At 45.6% G+C, this 20,000-nt stretch overlaps 1 protein-coding gene across 3 annotated transcripts in view; it reads left to right on the forward strand.

The window, feature by feature from the left end:
* il1rap (interleukin 1 receptor accessory protein) overlaps positions 1-20,000 on the forward strand; it is a 25,057-nt gene that overhangs the window by 4,292 nt on the left and 765 nt on the right. The window contains exons 3-13 of one of the 3 annotated variants that reach the window (XM_027280336.1): positions 966-1,033; positions 6,567-6,756; positions 6,849-6,932; positions 8,163-8,370; positions 8,545-8,713; positions 8,887-8,958; positions 9,667-9,796; positions 9,882-10,030; positions 10,111-10,254; positions 11,030-11,173; positions 19,572-20,000. The exon at positions 19,572-20,000 is cut by the window's right edge and continues 765 nt beyond it. In XM_027280336.1, coding sequence (XP_027136137.1) covers positions 966-1,033; positions 6,567-6,756; positions 6,849-6,932; positions 8,163-8,370; positions 8,545-8,713; positions 8,887-8,958; positions 9,667-9,796; positions 9,882-10,030; positions 10,111-10,254; positions 11,030-11,173; positions 19,572-20,000 — 1,787 coding nt within the window. Of the gene's footprint in view, positions 1-965; positions 1,034-6,566; positions 6,757-6,848; positions 6,933-8,162; positions 8,371-8,544; positions 8,714-8,886; positions 8,959-9,666; positions 9,797-9,881; positions 10,031-10,110; positions 10,255-11,029; positions 11,174-15,766; positions 17,763-19,571 lie in introns of those variants that run through there. The other 2 variants (XM_027280338.1, XM_027280337.1) reach the window with 2 other exon arrangements.

The following is a 20,000-nucleotide window of genomic DNA, read 5'->3' on the forward strand; positions in this document are numbered from 1 at the left end:
CCTTTACCCTCTTTACTTCTTTCCCTCTTTACCTTCTTTACCTTTCTTTACCGTCTTACCCTTTTTTACGTCTTTACCTTCTTTTACCGCTTTACCCTTTTACCGTCCTTTACCCCTCGTTTACCTTTTTACCGTCTTTTACCTCTTTACCGTCTTTCTTTACCCCTTTTTTACCGTCTTCTTTACCCTCTTTTACCCTCTTTACCCTCTTTACCGTACTTTACCTTTCTTTACCTTTCTTCTTTACCGTCTTTACCGTCTTACCCTCTTACCCTCTTTACCTTCTTTACCCTCTTTACCTTCTTTACCTCTTTACCGTCTTTACCTTTTTACGTCTTACCTTCTTTACAGTCTTTCCCTCTTTACCCTTTTACCCGTCTTTACCTTCTTTAACACTTGTTCTTACCCATTTGTACCGTCTTTACCTCTCATTTTCCCGTCTTTTAACCCACCTCTTTACCTTCTTTACCCCTTACCCTCTTTACCTTTACCTTCTTACCGTCTTCCCCTTTTTTACGTTCTTTACCCTTTTTTCCAGTCTTTACCCTTCTTTTACCCTTCTTTACCGTCTTTACCCTCTTTACCGTTACTTTACCGCTTACCTTTGTACCGTCTTTACCTCTCTTTACCGTCTTTCCCCTCTTTAACCGTCTTTACCCCTTCTTTACTTCCCTCTTTACCGTCTTTACCGTCTTTACCGTCTTTTACCCCATCTTACTCTTACCGTCTTTACCCTCTTTACCGCTCTTTACCTCTTTACCGTCTTTACCCTCTTTACCGTTCTTTCCCTCTTTACCGTCTTTACCCTCTTTTACCGTCTTTACCCTCTTTACCGTCTTTACCCTTTACGTCTGACCGTCTTTTACCTCTTTTACCCTCTCTTTACCCTCTTTACCCTCTTTACCGTCGGTTGTTTTGACGTTTCACAGGAACATTAACGTCTCTATTGTCCACAGGTCATCCTCCGTCCTCGTCCTGTTGGTCGTGGCAGTCCGGATCTCGCCGTCTGTCGGTCAGTCCAGCGAGCTGTCAGGTAGGTTTGTGATTGGAGCTCGTTAGAGCTCGTTAGAGTGACAGCGGTTCAGCCCGGTTAACCAGCTGAGTGACAGCAGCTCTGATGTGTCCTCTGTCCTTCATCAACTGTCCTCTGAGGTCACATAACGCTCAGCAAGTATGACATCATCAGCATGAAATATGACATCATCAGCATGAAATATGACATCATCAGCATGAAATATGACATCATCAGCATTTCTTCATTCACATACACAATATAAAAAAAACGCTGATGAGCTGCAGCAGAAAAAGGAGAGGGGAGGAGGAGGAGGGGAGGGGAGGAGACGAGAGGGAGGAGAGGAGGTCATTAGTTACTCTTTCTTAGGGGGAGGAGGTGATGGAGGACAGTGGGAGGTCGGTCTGAGGATGAGAGTGGATGATGTGGTGGATGATGTGGTGGAGAGTGGATGATGTGGTAGATGATGTGGTGGATGATGTGGTGGAGGGTGGATGATGTGATGGAGGGTGGATGATGTGGTGGATGATGTGGTGGATGATGTGGTGGATGATGTGGTGGAGGGTGGATAAAAGTTCTTCCACCAACAAACATGTTTAATGTTCCGGAGTCAAGATTAATCCCCACAGCTTTGACGAGGTTTGGACCTGAGCGGGTATCAGAGCAGGTTCTGGTTGAACCTCCAACCGAGTCTGAGCAGCTTTGATAAGACTGCTAAGACTTGTACTTCCTGTACTTGTTGTACTTGTTGTACTTGTTGTACTTTCTGTACTTTCTGTACTTCTTGTACTTCTTGTACTTGTTGTACTTCCTGTACTTGTTGTACTTCTTGTACTTCCTGTACTTGTTGTACTTCCTGTACTTCCTGTACTTGTTGTACTTTCTGTACTTGTTGTACTTGTTGTTAATGCTAGTGGTTAGCAGGTAACCCACCTGGACCACCCTTGGTTCTGGTCTGGCCCGCCCAGTTGAAGGGTCAGAGTCATGCTCATTCAGCTCGAGCTGCCGTCAGCAACAAGTTTGTGTTTCTACAGGAAGTGAAAATGTGTTTTCAGTTTCATGAAGAATAAAAACTTTAAGTTAGTTTAACTCTGACTCAAAGAAGAGGAAGTTAAAGACTTAAGAGACTCAAGTTTCATTAGAAATGTAACTTTGGGTCCAGCAGACAGCTCCGTCACCTCTGCTCCACCCAGTCCTCCAACCAAACACTAAAAAAGACGAGATGTTTACGGCTTCTTCATTTTGGGTAGTCCAGTGGTCCTTCGGTGGTAATTTCAGATGGTTCCAGTGGTATAAAGGGAGATCTGAACGTACTTCTTGGGGACACTTTTGGTAACTGGGGAGTTTACAAAGTTTCTCAAGGAGTTCTTAGCCTAGATCCAAGATCCAAGGTTCCTTGAAGGACGTTGGACTTCTTCAAATCAGCGAAGGAGCTCTGAAATTGTCTTTCAAACTCGACTCAGTGTCCGATTCAGGTCGTCTTTTGGCCGGTTCTAAAGTTGCATTTTGGGTTATGTTTGGTTTAAGTGGGTAGTTGAAGGTGTTCCAGGGATCCTTGGAGTTCCTGACATCTCTAAAGATCTTAAGGTGGTATCAAGCTTATTGTTTGTCTTGAGGTTCCTGATGTGGTGCCAATGGTCTTTGAGGACCGTTCTTTGCGTTTTTGAGGTACTGGAAGCAAGAGATTCTTGGAATTTTGGAGGAATTACCAAGGATCCAGTCTGAGGAGTTTCTCTGAGATGTCTGAGGTTTGGAGGTCTTGAAGTATTTCCAGTTCTTGAATCATCTTTTGTAGAAAGACTCAGAGTTTTTTCGTTTTACCTGTGAATATTTGTGTTTCAGTCTGTTCAGACTGTTTAAATCTTCCAGCAGCTCGTTACAGACGGATGGATACTGACAGAGGTGGAGGATGGTGGAGGATGGATGGTGGGTGCATCGATGGAGGTATTAGAGTAGATGGATGATGGAGGAGGAGGAGGAGGAGGAGGAGGTTAAAGAAGGTTTTAATAGAAAGACAAATACTCTGAGCTGGAAAACCTGACAGGTCAATTACCAACACACACACACTGTAACACACACACACACACACACACACACACACACACACACACTGTAACACACACACACACACACACACACACACACACTGTAACACACACACACACACACACACACTGTAACACACACACACACACACACACACACAGCTGCTCTGCAGATACATTTCACGGCGTAACTTGGATCAGTTCATAATTAAATTTGTAATTCTCTGTTTGTAGAGAGCGTCCGCGTCGTTATCTTAACGTTGTGATTATGTCTGCTTTAATTCCGTTAACGTGAGCAGCTGCTTCTGAAGCTAACGAGATGGTTCGTTCAGTCGGGTTAGTGTTATTGGCTTTTAATCTCATTGTACACGTTCCTGTTCTGCTTCTGAAGGGGTCCAGTTATCTGGAGGTCCTTGGTGTCCTTTGACTTCAGGCATCTTTATCTTCAGGGTAGAAACACTGAAGGAGAGCCTGATGTCTCTGGACACTTTCCAGAGTTTCAGTCATCCTTGGAGTTCTTCTGCAGGTCCTTTGGTGGTTTAAAGGGTTTGTAAAGGTGCTTCTTGTTTTCTGGGTATTTCTCGAGTTCTCTGGACATTGAAGCAGTCTCAGCGATCCATAAAGATCCTGACACCAGATTTGACATGTTCCTTTGTTGAATTAAATTTTTGGGACGTCTGTTTAAAAATGTTCCAGGAAGAGTTCATGACTTCTTCTGTATGTTTTATTCTTGATCTCTGTTGAACTTCATGAAATCATCTTTGTGGTCTTCGCTCTGTCTCGGACAGTCTGCGGTGTAAAGACTGTAAAGAAGACATTAGTCATCACTTTTATCATCACGTATTGACCCGTCATCGTCTTTATCCTCCATCTAATTAACTCATACATTATAAATGAGGCCGCGTGTCTCTGATTTGATTGATTGATTGAAGTCAATCCTGAAAATGTTCATCAATTAAATCAACTGGCAGGAAATGAGTCTTTGCTAATTGTGATGACGAATGGTTCGTTTATCGTCCAGTCAAAGTTTAAATGTGAGAATCTGCAGTTTGTCAACACGCCCACGTGACAGCACATGTTTACATGTTATGAATACTACACTACCCATGAGCCTCAGCAGACGCCACCACTCAGAGGCCATTGATCCTAAGCTGCATAGCAACAGAGCCTGGAGCTCTCTGATTGGGTGTTAGTCAGCTGAGGAGGTCACCAATGATGGACGGAGCGTCTCACACGTTAATGTGAATTCATCCAACATGGAGATAAATACTGATGAGAAATGTTTGGATTAATAAAAGGCTTTGATGTTTCCAGTAAGGTCCAACAATGAAGGATAATAATCAGATCTGAACGTCGTCTGATTTATTAAAGAAGAAAACTCCAAACAACAGAGCTGTTAGCTTAGCTAACGTTAGCACACAGAAACTTTGACAAACATGAATGAACTTCAGATAGCGCTGTTAGCTCCATGGTTAGCTCCATGGTTAGCGCTGTTAGCTCCATGGTTAGCTCTGTTAGCTCTGTGGTTAGCTCTGTTAGCTCCATGGTTAGCGCTGTTAGCTCCATGGTTAGCTCTGTTAGCTCCATGGTTAGCGCTCTTAGGCGCTTTTTTTCCCCCCTGGTTAGCTCTGTGGTGAGCTCCATGGTTAGCGACTGCTATGCTCCTGTTAGCTATGGTTAGCTCCTATGGTTTTAGCTCTTGTTCGCTCCATGGAGTAGCCTCAGGTTAGCTTCATTGCTCTGTTAGCTCCAGTTAGCTCAGTGCTCCATGATTAGCTCAGGTTAGCTTATGGTTATCGCTGTTACGCTCCAGTGGTTAGCTCCATGTTAGCTCCATGGTTAGCTCAATTAGCTCCATGTTTAGCGCTGTGTTAGCTCCATTTGCTGCGCCATGGTTAGCTATGTTCGTCCATGGTTAGCTCTTGTTAGCTCATGTTAGTCAGTAGCCATGTTAGTCGTTCCATGATTAGCTGTAGCTCCATGGTTAGCGCTGTTAGCTCATGGTTAGCTCTGTTAGCGTCATGGTACTTTAGCTCCGTTAGCTCAGTGCTCATGCTCCATGGTTAGCTGTTAGTCCATGGTTAGCTCAGTTACTCCATGGTTAGCCTGTTAGCTCTGACAGCACGTGTACACTGAGTGGTCTCAGTCAAAACTTTGTAGCCATGAGAACATGTCCCCTTAGCAACAGGCTAACAGAGCTAACCAGCAGCTTGTTGTTTTCTTAAATCATTTCCCAGCTGGACAAAATAATCAGTGCTGAGGAAGTTGCATGATTGAGGTCGAGGTAGGAACATCTGTGTGTGTGTGTGTGTGTGTGTGTGTGTGTGTGTGTGTGTGTGTGTGTGTGTGTGAAAGCTCAGCGAGCCTGAGATCCAGTGTTGGAATGCAGCCGATGCCCCAGCGCTTTGATCTAATGAAGGATGTGAGTGTAACGACTTTCTTTAACGACGACATCAACTAAACTCTGTTGTGTTCCCATAAAAAACTCTGCGCCTGGACCGAACCAGAACACCAGTCCAGAACCCAGAGCCAAAGAGAGAGGAGAGATAGATCGCCCCCTCATTCAGTTCAACTCCATCATTTTTAATATGAAGTCATAAAAAACAAGTTTTTCCTCATTTGACCTCAGAACCAGAACCAGAACCAGCAAACCTGTCCACGAAACGCGAACCAGAACATAATCTATAACGGCACTGCAACAGGTGGATGAGCTAACATGAGCTAACAGCAGCTAACAGACTGAGCTAACATGAGCTAACAGACTGAGCTAACATGAGCTAACAGACTGAGCTAACATGAGCTAACAGCAGCTAACAGACTGAGCTAACAGCAGCTAACAGACTGAGCTAACATGAGCTAACAGCAGCTAACAGACTGAGCTAACATGAGCTAACAGCAGCTAACAGACTGAGCTAACATGAGCTAACAGCAGCTAACAGACTGAGCTAACAGCAGCTAACAGACTGAGCTAACATGAGCTAACAGCAGCTAACAGACTGAGCTAACAGCAGCTAACAGACTGAGCTAACATGAGCTAACAGCAGCTTTCTGTAACGTTGTATTTTGTCATAAATATTCTTGGTTTGTGCGTCGGCTCTTTAAGGACGGGTTCTGAATGTTCGTGCTCCCCAGAGGAGACGCTTTGCTTTCAGACTTTATGGACAGGAAGTGATGCTTCTGGACTTTAAAGACTTCAGTGAAGCGGTTCTGGTCTCGTTAAACATCCCACCTCGGATCAAACACTGCAGAACTCACAGCTGCTCCTTCAGCTTAGCTGTTTCAGGCACTGATCCAGAGGCCCGGCACAGACCCAGAACCTGCCTGGATGACATGACCCGTCTGGACCCCCCTGGGAATGAATCCAAACGTCTCCTTTAGACGGCGTATGACGCCGTAGCTCTTGAACGTGTTCCGTTCTGGTTTATTCGATCCAAACTCGAACAGAACCGGACAGATGAACGTCCAGGACCGCAGCTGTTGGACTAACCTTTGACCCCTCCCTCCTGCAGACCTCACCTGTTATGACTGGGGCGAGTCCAGAGAGGGGTCGGTTCTGGAGGGGGAGGTCGGTTGGCTGTCCTGTCCTCTTTTCTCTCATCCCTCCGTCTACAACTACACCTCCAGCCAGAGCGCCGGGCACAACCTGTTCTGGTACCACCTGCCGGACGGTCACGACCTGGAGCAGCCGATAAAGTACAGGTAGGACGGGTTGTCCATTAGTCTCTATAGCTGATGACAGGTAAACCCGGTTCTGTTGAGGTTGGGTTGGTTAACGTGATTCTCTCGTGCAGCTCGCGGATCAGCAAAGACAGAGAGAGGCTGTGGCTGCAACCGGCCACCGGCGCCGACACCGGACTCTACATCTGTATGCTACGGTAAGAACCTGAGCCCGGGTACCAACACTGACAGCACTGAACGTGCAGAGATATGGATCAGGACTGACGGGTCCAGAACACAAAGACAGTGTGATAAGACGGTTCTGGACCTGCAGCCCGCTCAGATCAGCCCAGCTTCGATCCTCCTCGACATTAATCAGCTAAAGTGTCTCTGAGGATTAAAGACGTCAGCTGGCCTCGGTCCAGACGCCACGTGACGCTCCACAAACAGGATCAGTTCATCTGCAGAGAGACCCGGGTCAGCAGAACCAGGTCCAGCTTTAATCCCTCGAGCTTCAGTTTTCTGAATTCATGAATTTTCCATTTTAAAAGTTTCCACAGAACGACCTGCTTTAATTTCCTGTGTGGTCGCGTGTCACTTCCTGTTTGCTTTGATAAGAAACACACACACACACACACACACACACATACACACATACACATTCACACACATACATACACACATATACACACACATACACATTCACATACATACACACAAACACATACACACACATACACACACACACATACACAAACACATACACACACACACACACACACACACACACACATACACACACATACACACAAACACATACACATACACACACACATACACACAAACACATACACATACACACAAACACATACACATACACGCAAACACATACACATACACACATACATACAAACACATACACACACATACACACACACACATACACAAACACATACACACACACACACATACACACACACACACACACACACACACACACACACACACACACACACACACACACACATACACACACATACACACAAACACATACACATACACACACACATACACACAAACACATACACATACACACAAACACATACACATACACACAAACACATACACATACACATACACACAAACACATACACATACACGCAAACACATACACATACACACACACACACACATACACACAAACACATACACATACACACATACATACAAACACATACACACACATACACACACACACATACACAAACACATACACACACACACACATACACACACACACACACACATACACACATACACATACACATATACACATACACGCACACACATACACACACACATCTGTTCTTGTTCTACTTTTTTTGTTTCTTAACCAATCAGAGAGCTCCGGTTGCGTTGCCGTGACGACAGGTCTGTGTGTCTTACAGGAACCGGTCCTCCTGCAGTAAGATGTCCATGCGTCTCAGGGTTCTGCGGCCCGACGAGGTCGCCCGCGGCTCCGACTGCGAGCCTCCGGTCGCCGTGGTGCCGACCCACCTGAACATCGGGCTGCAGGAGGGGCGGGGCCTCGACTGCCCGGACTACCAGGACGCCGCCAAGATGGCCGACAGCGAGCCGACTGTCACCTGGCAACACGTGAGACCAAAAAGCTTCTGTCAGCTCCTGTTCTGGCACGACATCGCTCTGCTCATGAAAAAGCTCCTGAGACGCTACGTTACATTAGCTAACCTGTCTCTCTGTCTGTCTGTCTGTCTGTCTGTCTGCCTCTCTGTCTGTCTGTCTCCCTGTCTGTCTGTCTGTCTGTCTCAGCTGTGTGACGTGTACCCGTTCTGGAGCGGGGACCGTCAGCAGCGTGGTTCCCGTCTTCAGGTCCACATCATGCAGGACTCTTATCAGGGCTTGTATTACTGCACGGTCCGCTTCATGAAGAGAGGACGGCAACTCAACTTCACCAGAAGCATCAACGTCACGGCCGTGTGTGAGCAACTACTGCTGACAGCACAGAGATAGTACACACAGAGATAGTACACACAGAGATAGTACACACAGAGTACACACACAGAGATAGTACACACAGCGATGCAGTACACACAGCGATGCAGTACACACAGCGATGCAGTACACACAGTGACTTCTGTTTTTTGTCCTTAGACTCGAAGTCTGTGAACAAATTACCGACCATCTTTCATCCGGCTGAAGAGCAGATCTACACGGTCAAACAGGGTACGTGATGTTCACGATCACTGATTATTAATTCATCATGAATATTCATCATGAATATTCATGAATATTCATCATGAATATTCATGAATATTGATTACTGTACACCTCATCAGTCAAACACAGCGTTAGCTGAACGTTCCCTCATGGTTCTGTGGGGGTTCATAATGTGACCTTGATGTCAGTAATGGGTCCAAATGCTGTTTTGATGAACTGGTTCTGGACCAGCTGGTTCTGGGCCTGCACTGCCTTCTTGTTGGGCTTCATCGTGGCCACATAAAGCTGTTTGGCAGTGATGTAGAGGAAACTCTTCCTCTGCCAACAGCTTCCTTTGAATGACTTACTGAGCACGCTCGCAGCAGCTGCAGCGTCCGCACAGTTAATCATCAGAACCAGAGCCAGAGCAGCCCCACCCATAAAACAGAACCACTAACACTAACGGTGTGTACCGACACACGCCGTCAACGTGTCCATCACGTGTACACACGTGAGAATGTGACAGTCCAACGAATCACAGAGCGGCACCGGCCCGGTCCAAAGACACTGTGTTTGAACTGACTGTTAACAAGAGACAACATGTCTACAAAGAGACGTATGGTCAGATGGTTCTGGTCCAAAGTTTGGACACTCACCGTGTCTCCATGACTTGTTTTTGTTGTTTGTCTTGGTCGTCCATCCTGAGTTCTGGTTCTGGTTCTGGTTCTCCTGCAGGCACCGAGGTGCGTCTGGTCTGTAAAGGTCTGTTCCCTCATCTGGACTCGGCGCGGGACATCTGGTGGACGGTGGACGGGAAGACGCTGGACAAACAACCTGAGCATCAGCGATTCTCCAGCCACAACAGGTGGAAGCTGAGCGTCACCTTTTAGCCTCTTTCAGCTCCTGTTTTGGATTCACTGACTGTGCTTTTATTTTGAAATCCGTGACAGACATGTGAAGTATGACTACGGGGACCGGACGGAGGAGAGCGAGCTCGTGATCAAGGACTTCCAGTCCGAAGACCTGAAGCGGGAGTTTAACTGCTCCGTGAAGAACGAGAGAGGCTTCGCCACCCGCCGAGCTCAGCTGCAGGAGGAGGGTGAGCGAAACAAACGCACCTCACACTGTGCGGAGCTTGTGCTTCCTGTCCTCTAACCCTCGGGTGTGTTTGTTCGTCAGTGTCGCTGCCCTCGGTGGAGCTGGGTTGTGGTCTCGGGGTGACCCTGGTCCTCATGCTGCTCCTCTTCGTGGTCTATCACGTGTTCTGGCTCGAGCTGCTGCTGCTCTACCGCTCGTGGTTCGGCACCGACGAGCGCCACACAGGTGAGTAAAACAAACGCCCCTCAGACATTATGATGCGTTCAGGTGTCAGCAGGTGTTTAGGACGCCTCAGGTTTTATGCTCGCAGCATTTAGATTATTAAACATCCAGATGAAACAGATCAGCTGACTCCGAGCCAGCTGACGTTTACGAGGCCAAAAAAAAAAACACAGCGTGACCATGAAAAGTTTCAAACGCCATCGCTACACCGCCCTGCATTCACACTAGCCTCAGCTAACCACACGCTAAAGAGGCTAACTGCTAACTAGCTGATTTACAGACTTTACGCACTGAGACACTACAGCTAACTCTGAGCTAATGCTAATGTAGCTAACTGCTAACATAAGTTAATGTTATGGGAAAAGGCTAACATAGCTAACTGATAGTATAAGCTAATGTTGCAGAGCTAATGTAGCTAACTGCTAACATTAGTTAACTTAGTTAGCTTGGATGTAAAGCTAACATTAGCTTGTAAAGCTAACATAAGCTAACGTAGCTTGTAAAGCTACGTTAGCTTTACAAGCTAACGTAGCTTTACAAGCTAACGTAGCTTTACAAGCTAACGTTATGAACCTTATCACAGTTTATCTCAAAGTTAGCTAACTGCTAACATTAGCTGCCATTACTTGATTGCTAAGTAGTGAAGCGCTAACTGTTAGCTTGGTTAGCTTTGTGTTAGCTCTAAGAGGAGCAAAGAGGCGAGGAGTGTTCAGATTGATGAGTCATCGCCTGCCGTGTGACCCGTTTCCTGTGTGTGTGTGTGTGTGTGTGTGTGTAGATGATAAGGAGTACGACGTGTACATCTCGTATGCGAGGAACAGCGAGGACGAGCAGTTCGTTCTGTCGACGCTCCGCGACGTTCTGGAGAACGAGCTCGGATACAGCGTGTGTCTGTTCGACAGAGACAGTCTGCCAGGAGGGAGTGAGTACACACTGTACTACACACTGTACTACAGAGTACACACTGTACTACAGAGTACTACAGAGTACTACACACTGTACTACACACTGTACTACACTGTACTACAGAGTACTACACACTGTACTACACACTGTACTACACACTGTACTACAGAGTACTACACACTACTACACACTGTACTACACACTGTACTACACACTGTACTACAGAGTACTACACTGTACTACACACTGTACTACACACTGTACTACACACTGTACTACAGAGTACTACACTGTACTACACACTGTACTACACACTGTACTACACACTGTACTACACACTGGACTACAGGAGTACACACTGTTACTACACCACTGTACTACACACATGTACTACAAACCACGGTCTACACACGGTAACTTAAGAGTACTACACATGTCAAGAAGTACAACACTGTACTACACAACGTACTACACAACTGTACTACACCCTGTTACTAACAGTACTACACCTGTCACTACAACACTTCTACCACTTGTTTACAGAGTACAACCTCGACACACTGTACTACACACTGCTGTACTACGATACACACGTACTACACACTGTATCGAACTGTACTACAGAGTACAACACAACCATGTACACTTTACACACTGTACTACACACTGTACTACAAATGTACTAACAACGTACTACACCGACTACTACACACTTGTATACACACTGTACTACAGAGTACTACACTGTACTACCACACGTACTACACACTGTACTACAGAGTACTACACACGGTACTACAACAACTGTACTACACACTGTAGACAATCTGTACTGACGAACTGTACTAACACACTGTACTACACACTGTACTACAACTGTACTACACCATGTACTACACCCTGTATACACACTGTACTACACACTGTACTCAGAGTACTACCACACGTATACGAGTACTACACACTGTAACATAGTACTACACACTGTACTACACGACTGTACTACACACTGTATCAGCACACTGTACTACAGAGTACTACACACTGTACTTACACGACTACCACACTGTATACAAGTACTACACAACTGTACTACCACTGTACTACACTGTACTAAGAGTCACACTGTACTACAATGTCTACCACACTGTACTACAGAGTACACTGTACTAGCAGTACACCACTGATCACCACCTGACTACACACTGTACTACGCGTACCACAACTACTACACACTGGACTACACACTGCTACTCCACTGAGACATGTACACACTGAGTACTACACACTGTACTACACACTGTACTACAGAGTACTACACAACTGTACTCACACACTGTACTACACACTGTACTACAGAGTACTCACACTGTTAACATTACACCCTACTGTGTACTACAGAGTACTACACACTTGTACTAACACACTGTACTACACACTGTACTACAGAGTACACACTGTACTACACTGTACTACACAACTGCTACTACAGAGTACTAACACTGTACACTACACACTGTACTACACACTGTACTACAGCATGTACACACACTGTTACTCACACAGTACACCACACTGTACTACAGATACACACTGTACTACACCCTGTACTACACACTGTACTACAGAGTACTACACACTGTACACTACACACTGTACTACACATGTACTACAGAGTACACACGTACTACACACTGTACTACAACTGTACTACCGAGTACTACACCTGTACTACAGAGTAACTACAGAGCGACACACTGTACTACACACACTGATACAATACTACCACACTGTACTACTTTACACACTTGTACTACAGAGTACTACACACGTACTACACACTGTACTTACACACCTGTACTACAGACGTACTACTACACACTGTACTACACATGTAACTACACACTGTACTACAGCAGTTATACTACCACACTGTACTACATCACCTGTACTACAACTGTACTAAAGGTACCAGTACTACACACTGTACGTACACACTGTACTACAACACTGTACTACAGAGTACACAACTACGGTTATCTTCAACACTGTACTACACACTGTACACAAGCGACCTACACACTGTACTGACACACACTGTACTACACACTGTACTACATAGTACCACCACTGTACTACGCTGTACACACGTACTACACTACGTACTACACTGTACTACAGAGTATACACACTGTCTACACACTGTATACAGAGTACTACACACTGTGTACTACACACTGTACTACACCACTGTACTACAGAGTATACTACCACTGTACTACACACTGTACTACAGAGTACTCACCCTGTACTACCACACTGTACTTACACACTGTACTACAGAGTACTACACACTTTACTACACACGAGTCTACACGTCCTACACACTGTACTACCACACTGTCTACACCCTGTACTACAGAGTACTACACCACTGTACTACACACTGTACTTCACAGAGTACACACACTGTACTAAACACTGTACTACACCTGTACTACAGAGTACACACGTACTAACTCACTGTACTACAGGAGTACTTACACACTGTACTCACACGTACTACTACATGTACTACACACTGTAATACAGAGTACTACAAAATTATACTACACACTGTACTACCACACTGTACTCAGAGTACACACATGTACTACACTTGTACTAACATTACTAACACTGTACTACACAGATAACTCACACTGTACTACACACTGTACTACACACTGTACTACAGCACGTACTACACACTGTACTACACACGAGTACTACACACTGTACTACAGTAGTACATACTAGCTACAGTACCACACTGTACTACACACTGTACTACAACTGTATACACGAGTACACATACTACACTGTACTACACACTGTATACAGAGTACACACTGTACTACACACTGTATACACACTGTATACAGAGACGGTACTACACCATGTACTAACACTTGTACTACACACTGTATACAGGTACACACTGTGAACTACACACTGTACTACGCAGAGTACTACACACTCTACAACTACCACTGTACTGAACACTGTACTACAGAGTACACACTGTAAACACTGTACTACAACACTGTACTAACAGAGACTACAACACTGTACTACAACACGTACTACACACTGTACTACCACTGTACTACAGAGTACTAAAACTGTACTTACACACGGTAAAAATACCACTGTACTTACCAGTACAACTGTACTATTACTACAGATACACACACTGTACTACACATGTACTACCGAGTACACACTGTACTACACACTGTACTAAACTGTACTACCAACTGTAACACACTGTACTAAAGAGTACACAATGTACTACACACGGTACTACCACACTGTCCTACAGTAGACACAGATACAGTTACACCGGTACTACCACTGTACTACACACTGTACTACACCACGGTACACAGCATGTACTACACAACTTGACTACAGAGTATACAACTGTACGAACTACCACACTGTACAGTACTACACTAGGTACTACAGAGTATAACACACTGAACACCATGTACTACACACTAATAGGTACACACTACACACACTGTAACTCACGGATACACACTGTACTACAGAGTACGGACACATCACTGTACTCACACACTGTACTGCAACAGAGTACTACACACTTTACTACACATGTACTACACACTGTACTACAGGTACTACACACTGGGAATACACCACTGTACTACAGAGGACGACAACTGACTACACACTGTAACTACACCCAACCATAGTATATATGTATAATACTCAGGGTACATATTCCAATGCACTCATATATGCAGTACATACACTGCAGTATTACATGTACTCATACTACATGTACTGTGTGTACTGATGTTGTAGTAACACTCATACTGAAGTACAACATGGCTAACATGTTAGCTTGTGATATAAATGGCTGAGTCATCGCTGCCGTCTTGTTTTACTTCTTCTGATACTTTTACAGGACTCTGTGTATTCTGTTAGTACTTTTACTACAAATGCTGCTCAAACTAACACTGCTAATCTGTTACTGCTGTGAGAAACTACACCTGCTCCACCTTCTGCTGCATACTTCAACTTCAATGTCAACTGCTGCTCAGAACTACAAAAAACTACAAAAACACTGTCATCATCGCCTCCAGCATCAACCCCTACTCCACGAACCCTCTCTCCTCCATCACCTCCTCAATCACCCCTCTCCTCCATCCTACCTCTATTAACCCTCTCGTCCTCCATCACCTCCTCCATCACTAACCCTCTCTCCTCCATCATCTCCCATCATCTCCTCCATCACTAACGTCCTCCTATCTCTCAATCAGTCCTCAATCATTAACCCTCTCTCCTCCATCATCTCCTCCATCATCTCCTCAATCATTAACCCTCTCTCCTCCATCATCTCCTCCATCATCTCCTCCATCATCAACCCTCTCTCCTCCATCATGTCCTCCATCACTAACCCTCTCTCCTCCATCATCTCCTCCATCACTAACCCTCTCTCCTCCATCATCTCCTCCATCATCTCCTCAATCATCAACCCTCTCTCCTCCATCATCTCCTCCATCATTAACCCTCTCTCCTCCATCATCTCCTACGTCAGCAATCACCGATGAGACTCTGAGCTTCGTGGCTCGCAGCCGGCGCCTCCTGGTGGTGGTCAGTCCGGGCTACGCCTCTCAGGGCTCGCAGGCTCTGCTGGAGCTGAAGGCCGGCATCGACGGCATGGCGCTGGGCGGGCACCTGCGGGTCATCCTGATCCAGTACAAGCCGGTCCGGAGGAAGGGCTGGGTCAGGGAGCTGAGGCGGGCCCGGGTGGCTCTGGCGCTGGTCCGGTGGCAGGGGGACAAGTCCAAAGATCTGACGTCCCGGTTCTGGAAGAGGCTGAGGGTGGAGCTGCCCGTGAGGAGGGTCAGCAGGGACGGAGGCGGGAAGGACGTGGCCCTGATGAGGATGATGAGTCAGAACAGCGCCAACTCCCAAACGGGCCTCATCACCGACACCACCAAAGACCCGCAGAAGGTCCTGAACGCAGCGTAGTCCAGGCCAGGGTCCACTGACCCCCCAACAGAACTTTACAGGTTCAGGACTGTACGGACCGGATCCAGGGCCACATGGAGGTCCACAGGTCCTGGTATCTGGTTCTGGGTCTCTTTTCATGAACTAAATGATGTTTCTGATCAGAACCAGAACCAGGACCAGATACTCAGTATTCTACTACAAATCCTTCTTTCAGTACTTTACAAATATTTTACTTGATTTTAGTTTAAAGACTGAAAGTCTTAGCAACGCTAGCACCTCTGCTAACGTATGCTAAGTCAGCGGGAAACAGGCTAACGCGTTAGCATGACACGTTATCAGTGACTGAGGACATCGCGGTGATAAAAGTGTTCATGGTTCATCCTCTGAGGACCACGAATGTACAGACGAACATTTGTTGTTAGCAGGCGAGCTAATCATAGCTAACTTTAGCTTGCAGACATTTGCTAGCTTACTAAAAAAATGCTGACACATTGCAGTTAGCGTTAGCAGCAGTGGAGCTAAACACATGTAAAGTTTGTCCTGAAGGTGGCGCTAAGCTTCAGTGTTAGCTGTTAGCCATCAGTCATTTCTCACAGTATCTGTGCATGTAGCATCGCGTTAGCTTCACGTCTGACTGCAGTATTTTACAGTTTTAACAGTTTGTTTGTTTTGACCTCTTCCTGTTTGAAGGTAGAAGCTGATTGGCCGAGACACCTGTCAATAAAAACCTTTAGCAAGTGAGCTAACTTTAGCTTAACCATGCTAACATGTGCTAGCTACCTAGAAAATGCTGACTCATTGCAGCCATTAAAGGCTAACACTAGCATGTCTTAGCCTATCCCAGCTAAGTAGCATGTTAGCATGTGTTATCATTGTTCATAAAATGACCTAGCTCCTAGCCAGCTTTAGAAAACTCCGGCTAACCTTAAGGCTAATTTTACCTAGCCTAATTTTAGCTTGCACTACCTAACTTTATCTAACCTAAGCTAACATTAGCCAATTTTGAAGCTAGAAGCTGATTGGCCGAGACCCCTGTCAAAGACAAACCACCGAGACTCGTTAAGGAAGTTAATTAACGTGAACTTGGTGCCTCACGGTCGTGCTAACGGCCTCAGATGAACTGCAGTTTAGCCTGAGGCTAATATTAACTCATGCTAACAGTTGTTAGCAAGTGAGCTAACTTTAGCTTAACCATGCCAGCATTTGCTAGCTTAGTAGAAAATGCTGACTCGTCATTAAATGCTAACATTAGCATGTCTTAGCATGTTTAGCATCCCAGCTAAGTAGCATGTTAGCATGTGTTATCACTGAAAGGCTGAAGTGAATCGTTAGTGTCAGCGCAGCAAAAGACGACCGTGAATGTAGCACAGATATAAAGCTGTGTGTCGTCTGCGTAGAGGCGTCCTTAAACGCACCACGGAGAGGAAACAAAGTGTGGACGTACGAGACGTTTCCTGAACGTTTGTTTAATGTTCACTTTGTGTTTTTATGTCACATTTCAACAATAAAAGAGACGAATCAGTTTTTTATGAATCATCACATTTCATGTTTCTGTGAATAAATACATTTCTCCACCATCACGTGTCCATCACGTGTCCATCACGTGTCCATCATGTGTCCATCACGTGTTCATGTCCATCACGTGTTCATGTCCATCATGTGTGCATCACGTGTCCATCACGTGTCCATCACGTGTGCATCACGTGTCCATCACGTGTCCATCACGTGTTCATGTCCATCACGTGTTCATGTCCATCACGTGTTCATGTCCATCATGTGTCCATCATGTGTCCATCACGTGTTCATGTCCATCACGTGTTCATGTCCATCACGTGTGCATCACGTGTCCATCATGTGTCCATCACGTGTGCATCACGTGTGCATCATGTGTCCATCACGTGTTCATGTCCATCACGTGTTCATGTTCATCATGTGTCCATCATGTGTCTATCACGTGTCCATCACGTGTCTATCATGTGTCCATCACGTGTCCATCACGTCCATCACCACAGTTTATTCATTAAAATATATTTTCATTTTTAATTCACTGCATTAAGTTTTTTAGAATCGTATAGGGATGCACCGAAATGAAAATTTTCGTCCGAAACCGAAACCGAATAAAAATTAAATGGTTGGCCGAATACCAAAACTGAAACCGAATATGAAATGCAGTTGTTAAATTTTTCACTATTTTTCTTTACTATTGCATAAATAGCCTAGAATAAATTTGTAGACATGTTTTTTCAAAGAAAGTAAATGTTTATTTAATATCCTTCAAATATTCCAGTAAAATTTCCAGTTAGTATAATTATTATTTCATTTATACTGTTAGAAAGCCCATGTTGTTTAAATCACTGTTCATTTGTTCTTGAAAGAAATACTATTTAGTTTTAGTATATTTCCGATGAATTTTTCCCATGTTCATGAACGCATCATAGTCATTGTGACGGTCATTGAACGCAGTGTGTGATGTGTGATGTGTTTCTGACTGTGTTTTCCTTTATCCTGCATCGTGGGTTTATTGTGTGTGACTGAGAAAAGAATCAGTAACCGTGGTCACCGCGCACGTTGTTTCGTTGCATCAACTGCGTCACGACACTGTTCACCCAAAGCTGAAATGCAGTTTGGGCCATTTTCAGCCGAAACTTTTCGGTGCATCCCTAGAATCGTATTTTATTTAATTTTCCAGCTTTGACACAAACGAGACGACCTGTAGCAGCACGTGAACAAACGTTCAGATTAAAATGAACCTGGAGATAAAGTTAATGTGGCGTTCAAAGACACACCGAAGATACTGAACCATGGTTAGCGCCTCAAACTGATGAGCAGCACTTTGCATTACAGACAATGAATGAGACAAGTCCTGTAAAATCAGATTTTATTTGTACAGCCCAAACTCACAAAGTCCATTTTCCTCTGAGGCTTTCCAATCTGTACAGGGAGTGACACCCTCTGTCCTTAGACCCTCGGTTCCAGTGAGGAAAAACTTGCCCACAAAAACCTTTAACAGGGAAAAAAGGTGGAAGAAACCTCAGGAAGAGCCACAGAGGAGGGATCCCTCTCCCAGGACGGACAGACGTGCAATGGATGTCAGTGTACAGAACAAATCAACACAAACATATTGTACAATCAGAGTTTTCAGTAAAGCAGATGTCGGAGCATTAGACACAGACACAGTCTGTTCACTGTTTACTGAGAGGTCGTGACCCGGGGTTATCTGGGTCAGTACCTGAATCTGACGCTCTGGATCTGATGCTAGCTCACAGCGCTAGCCGTCCCTATATGGGCGTTTTCACAGGAAACAGGAAGTGAACAGACTCTACTTCCTGTTTCTTGCTGTCTTGTTTCAGCCCGTTGTCTCTGACGCTTCCTGTTTGTCCCGTCAGACCCATCAGACGCCATCGTGCTGTCGATGCAGCGGAGCCGCCGCCTCGTCTTCGTGGTCAGTCCGGACTTCCTGTCCGAGAAGAGCTTCAGCCTGTTGGAGTGTCGCCTGGGTCTGTTCCTGCAGCGCCTCCATCAGGCCTCCATCGTCACCGTGGTGTTCCGCTCCGTCAGTAAGCTGCCCTGCGTCGAGGTCGCTCAGCTCCGTCAGGCCGCAGCTACCGCCGTCACATGGCGAGGGAGCCGGTCCGAGCCACGCCGGTCCCGCTTCTGGCTGAGGTTGAGGCTGGCGCTGCCGGTCCGGCCACTCGCCATGGGCCGGAGGCTGATTGACAGCACGTCGTCTCACTCGGACCTCGCTGCTCTGGCACTGCAGAGAGCGCAACGGATCCAGAACCAGAACCAGAACCAGAGAGACGGAGCCAGTCGGA

The sequence above is a fragment of the Larimichthys crocea genome, chromosome VII (assembly GCF_000972845.2).
Source record: "Larimichthys crocea isolate SSNF chromosome VII, L_crocea_2.0, whole genome shotgun sequence".
Classification (NCBI taxonomy): Eukaryota; Metazoa; Chordata; class Actinopteri; family Sciaenidae; genus Larimichthys; species Larimichthys crocea.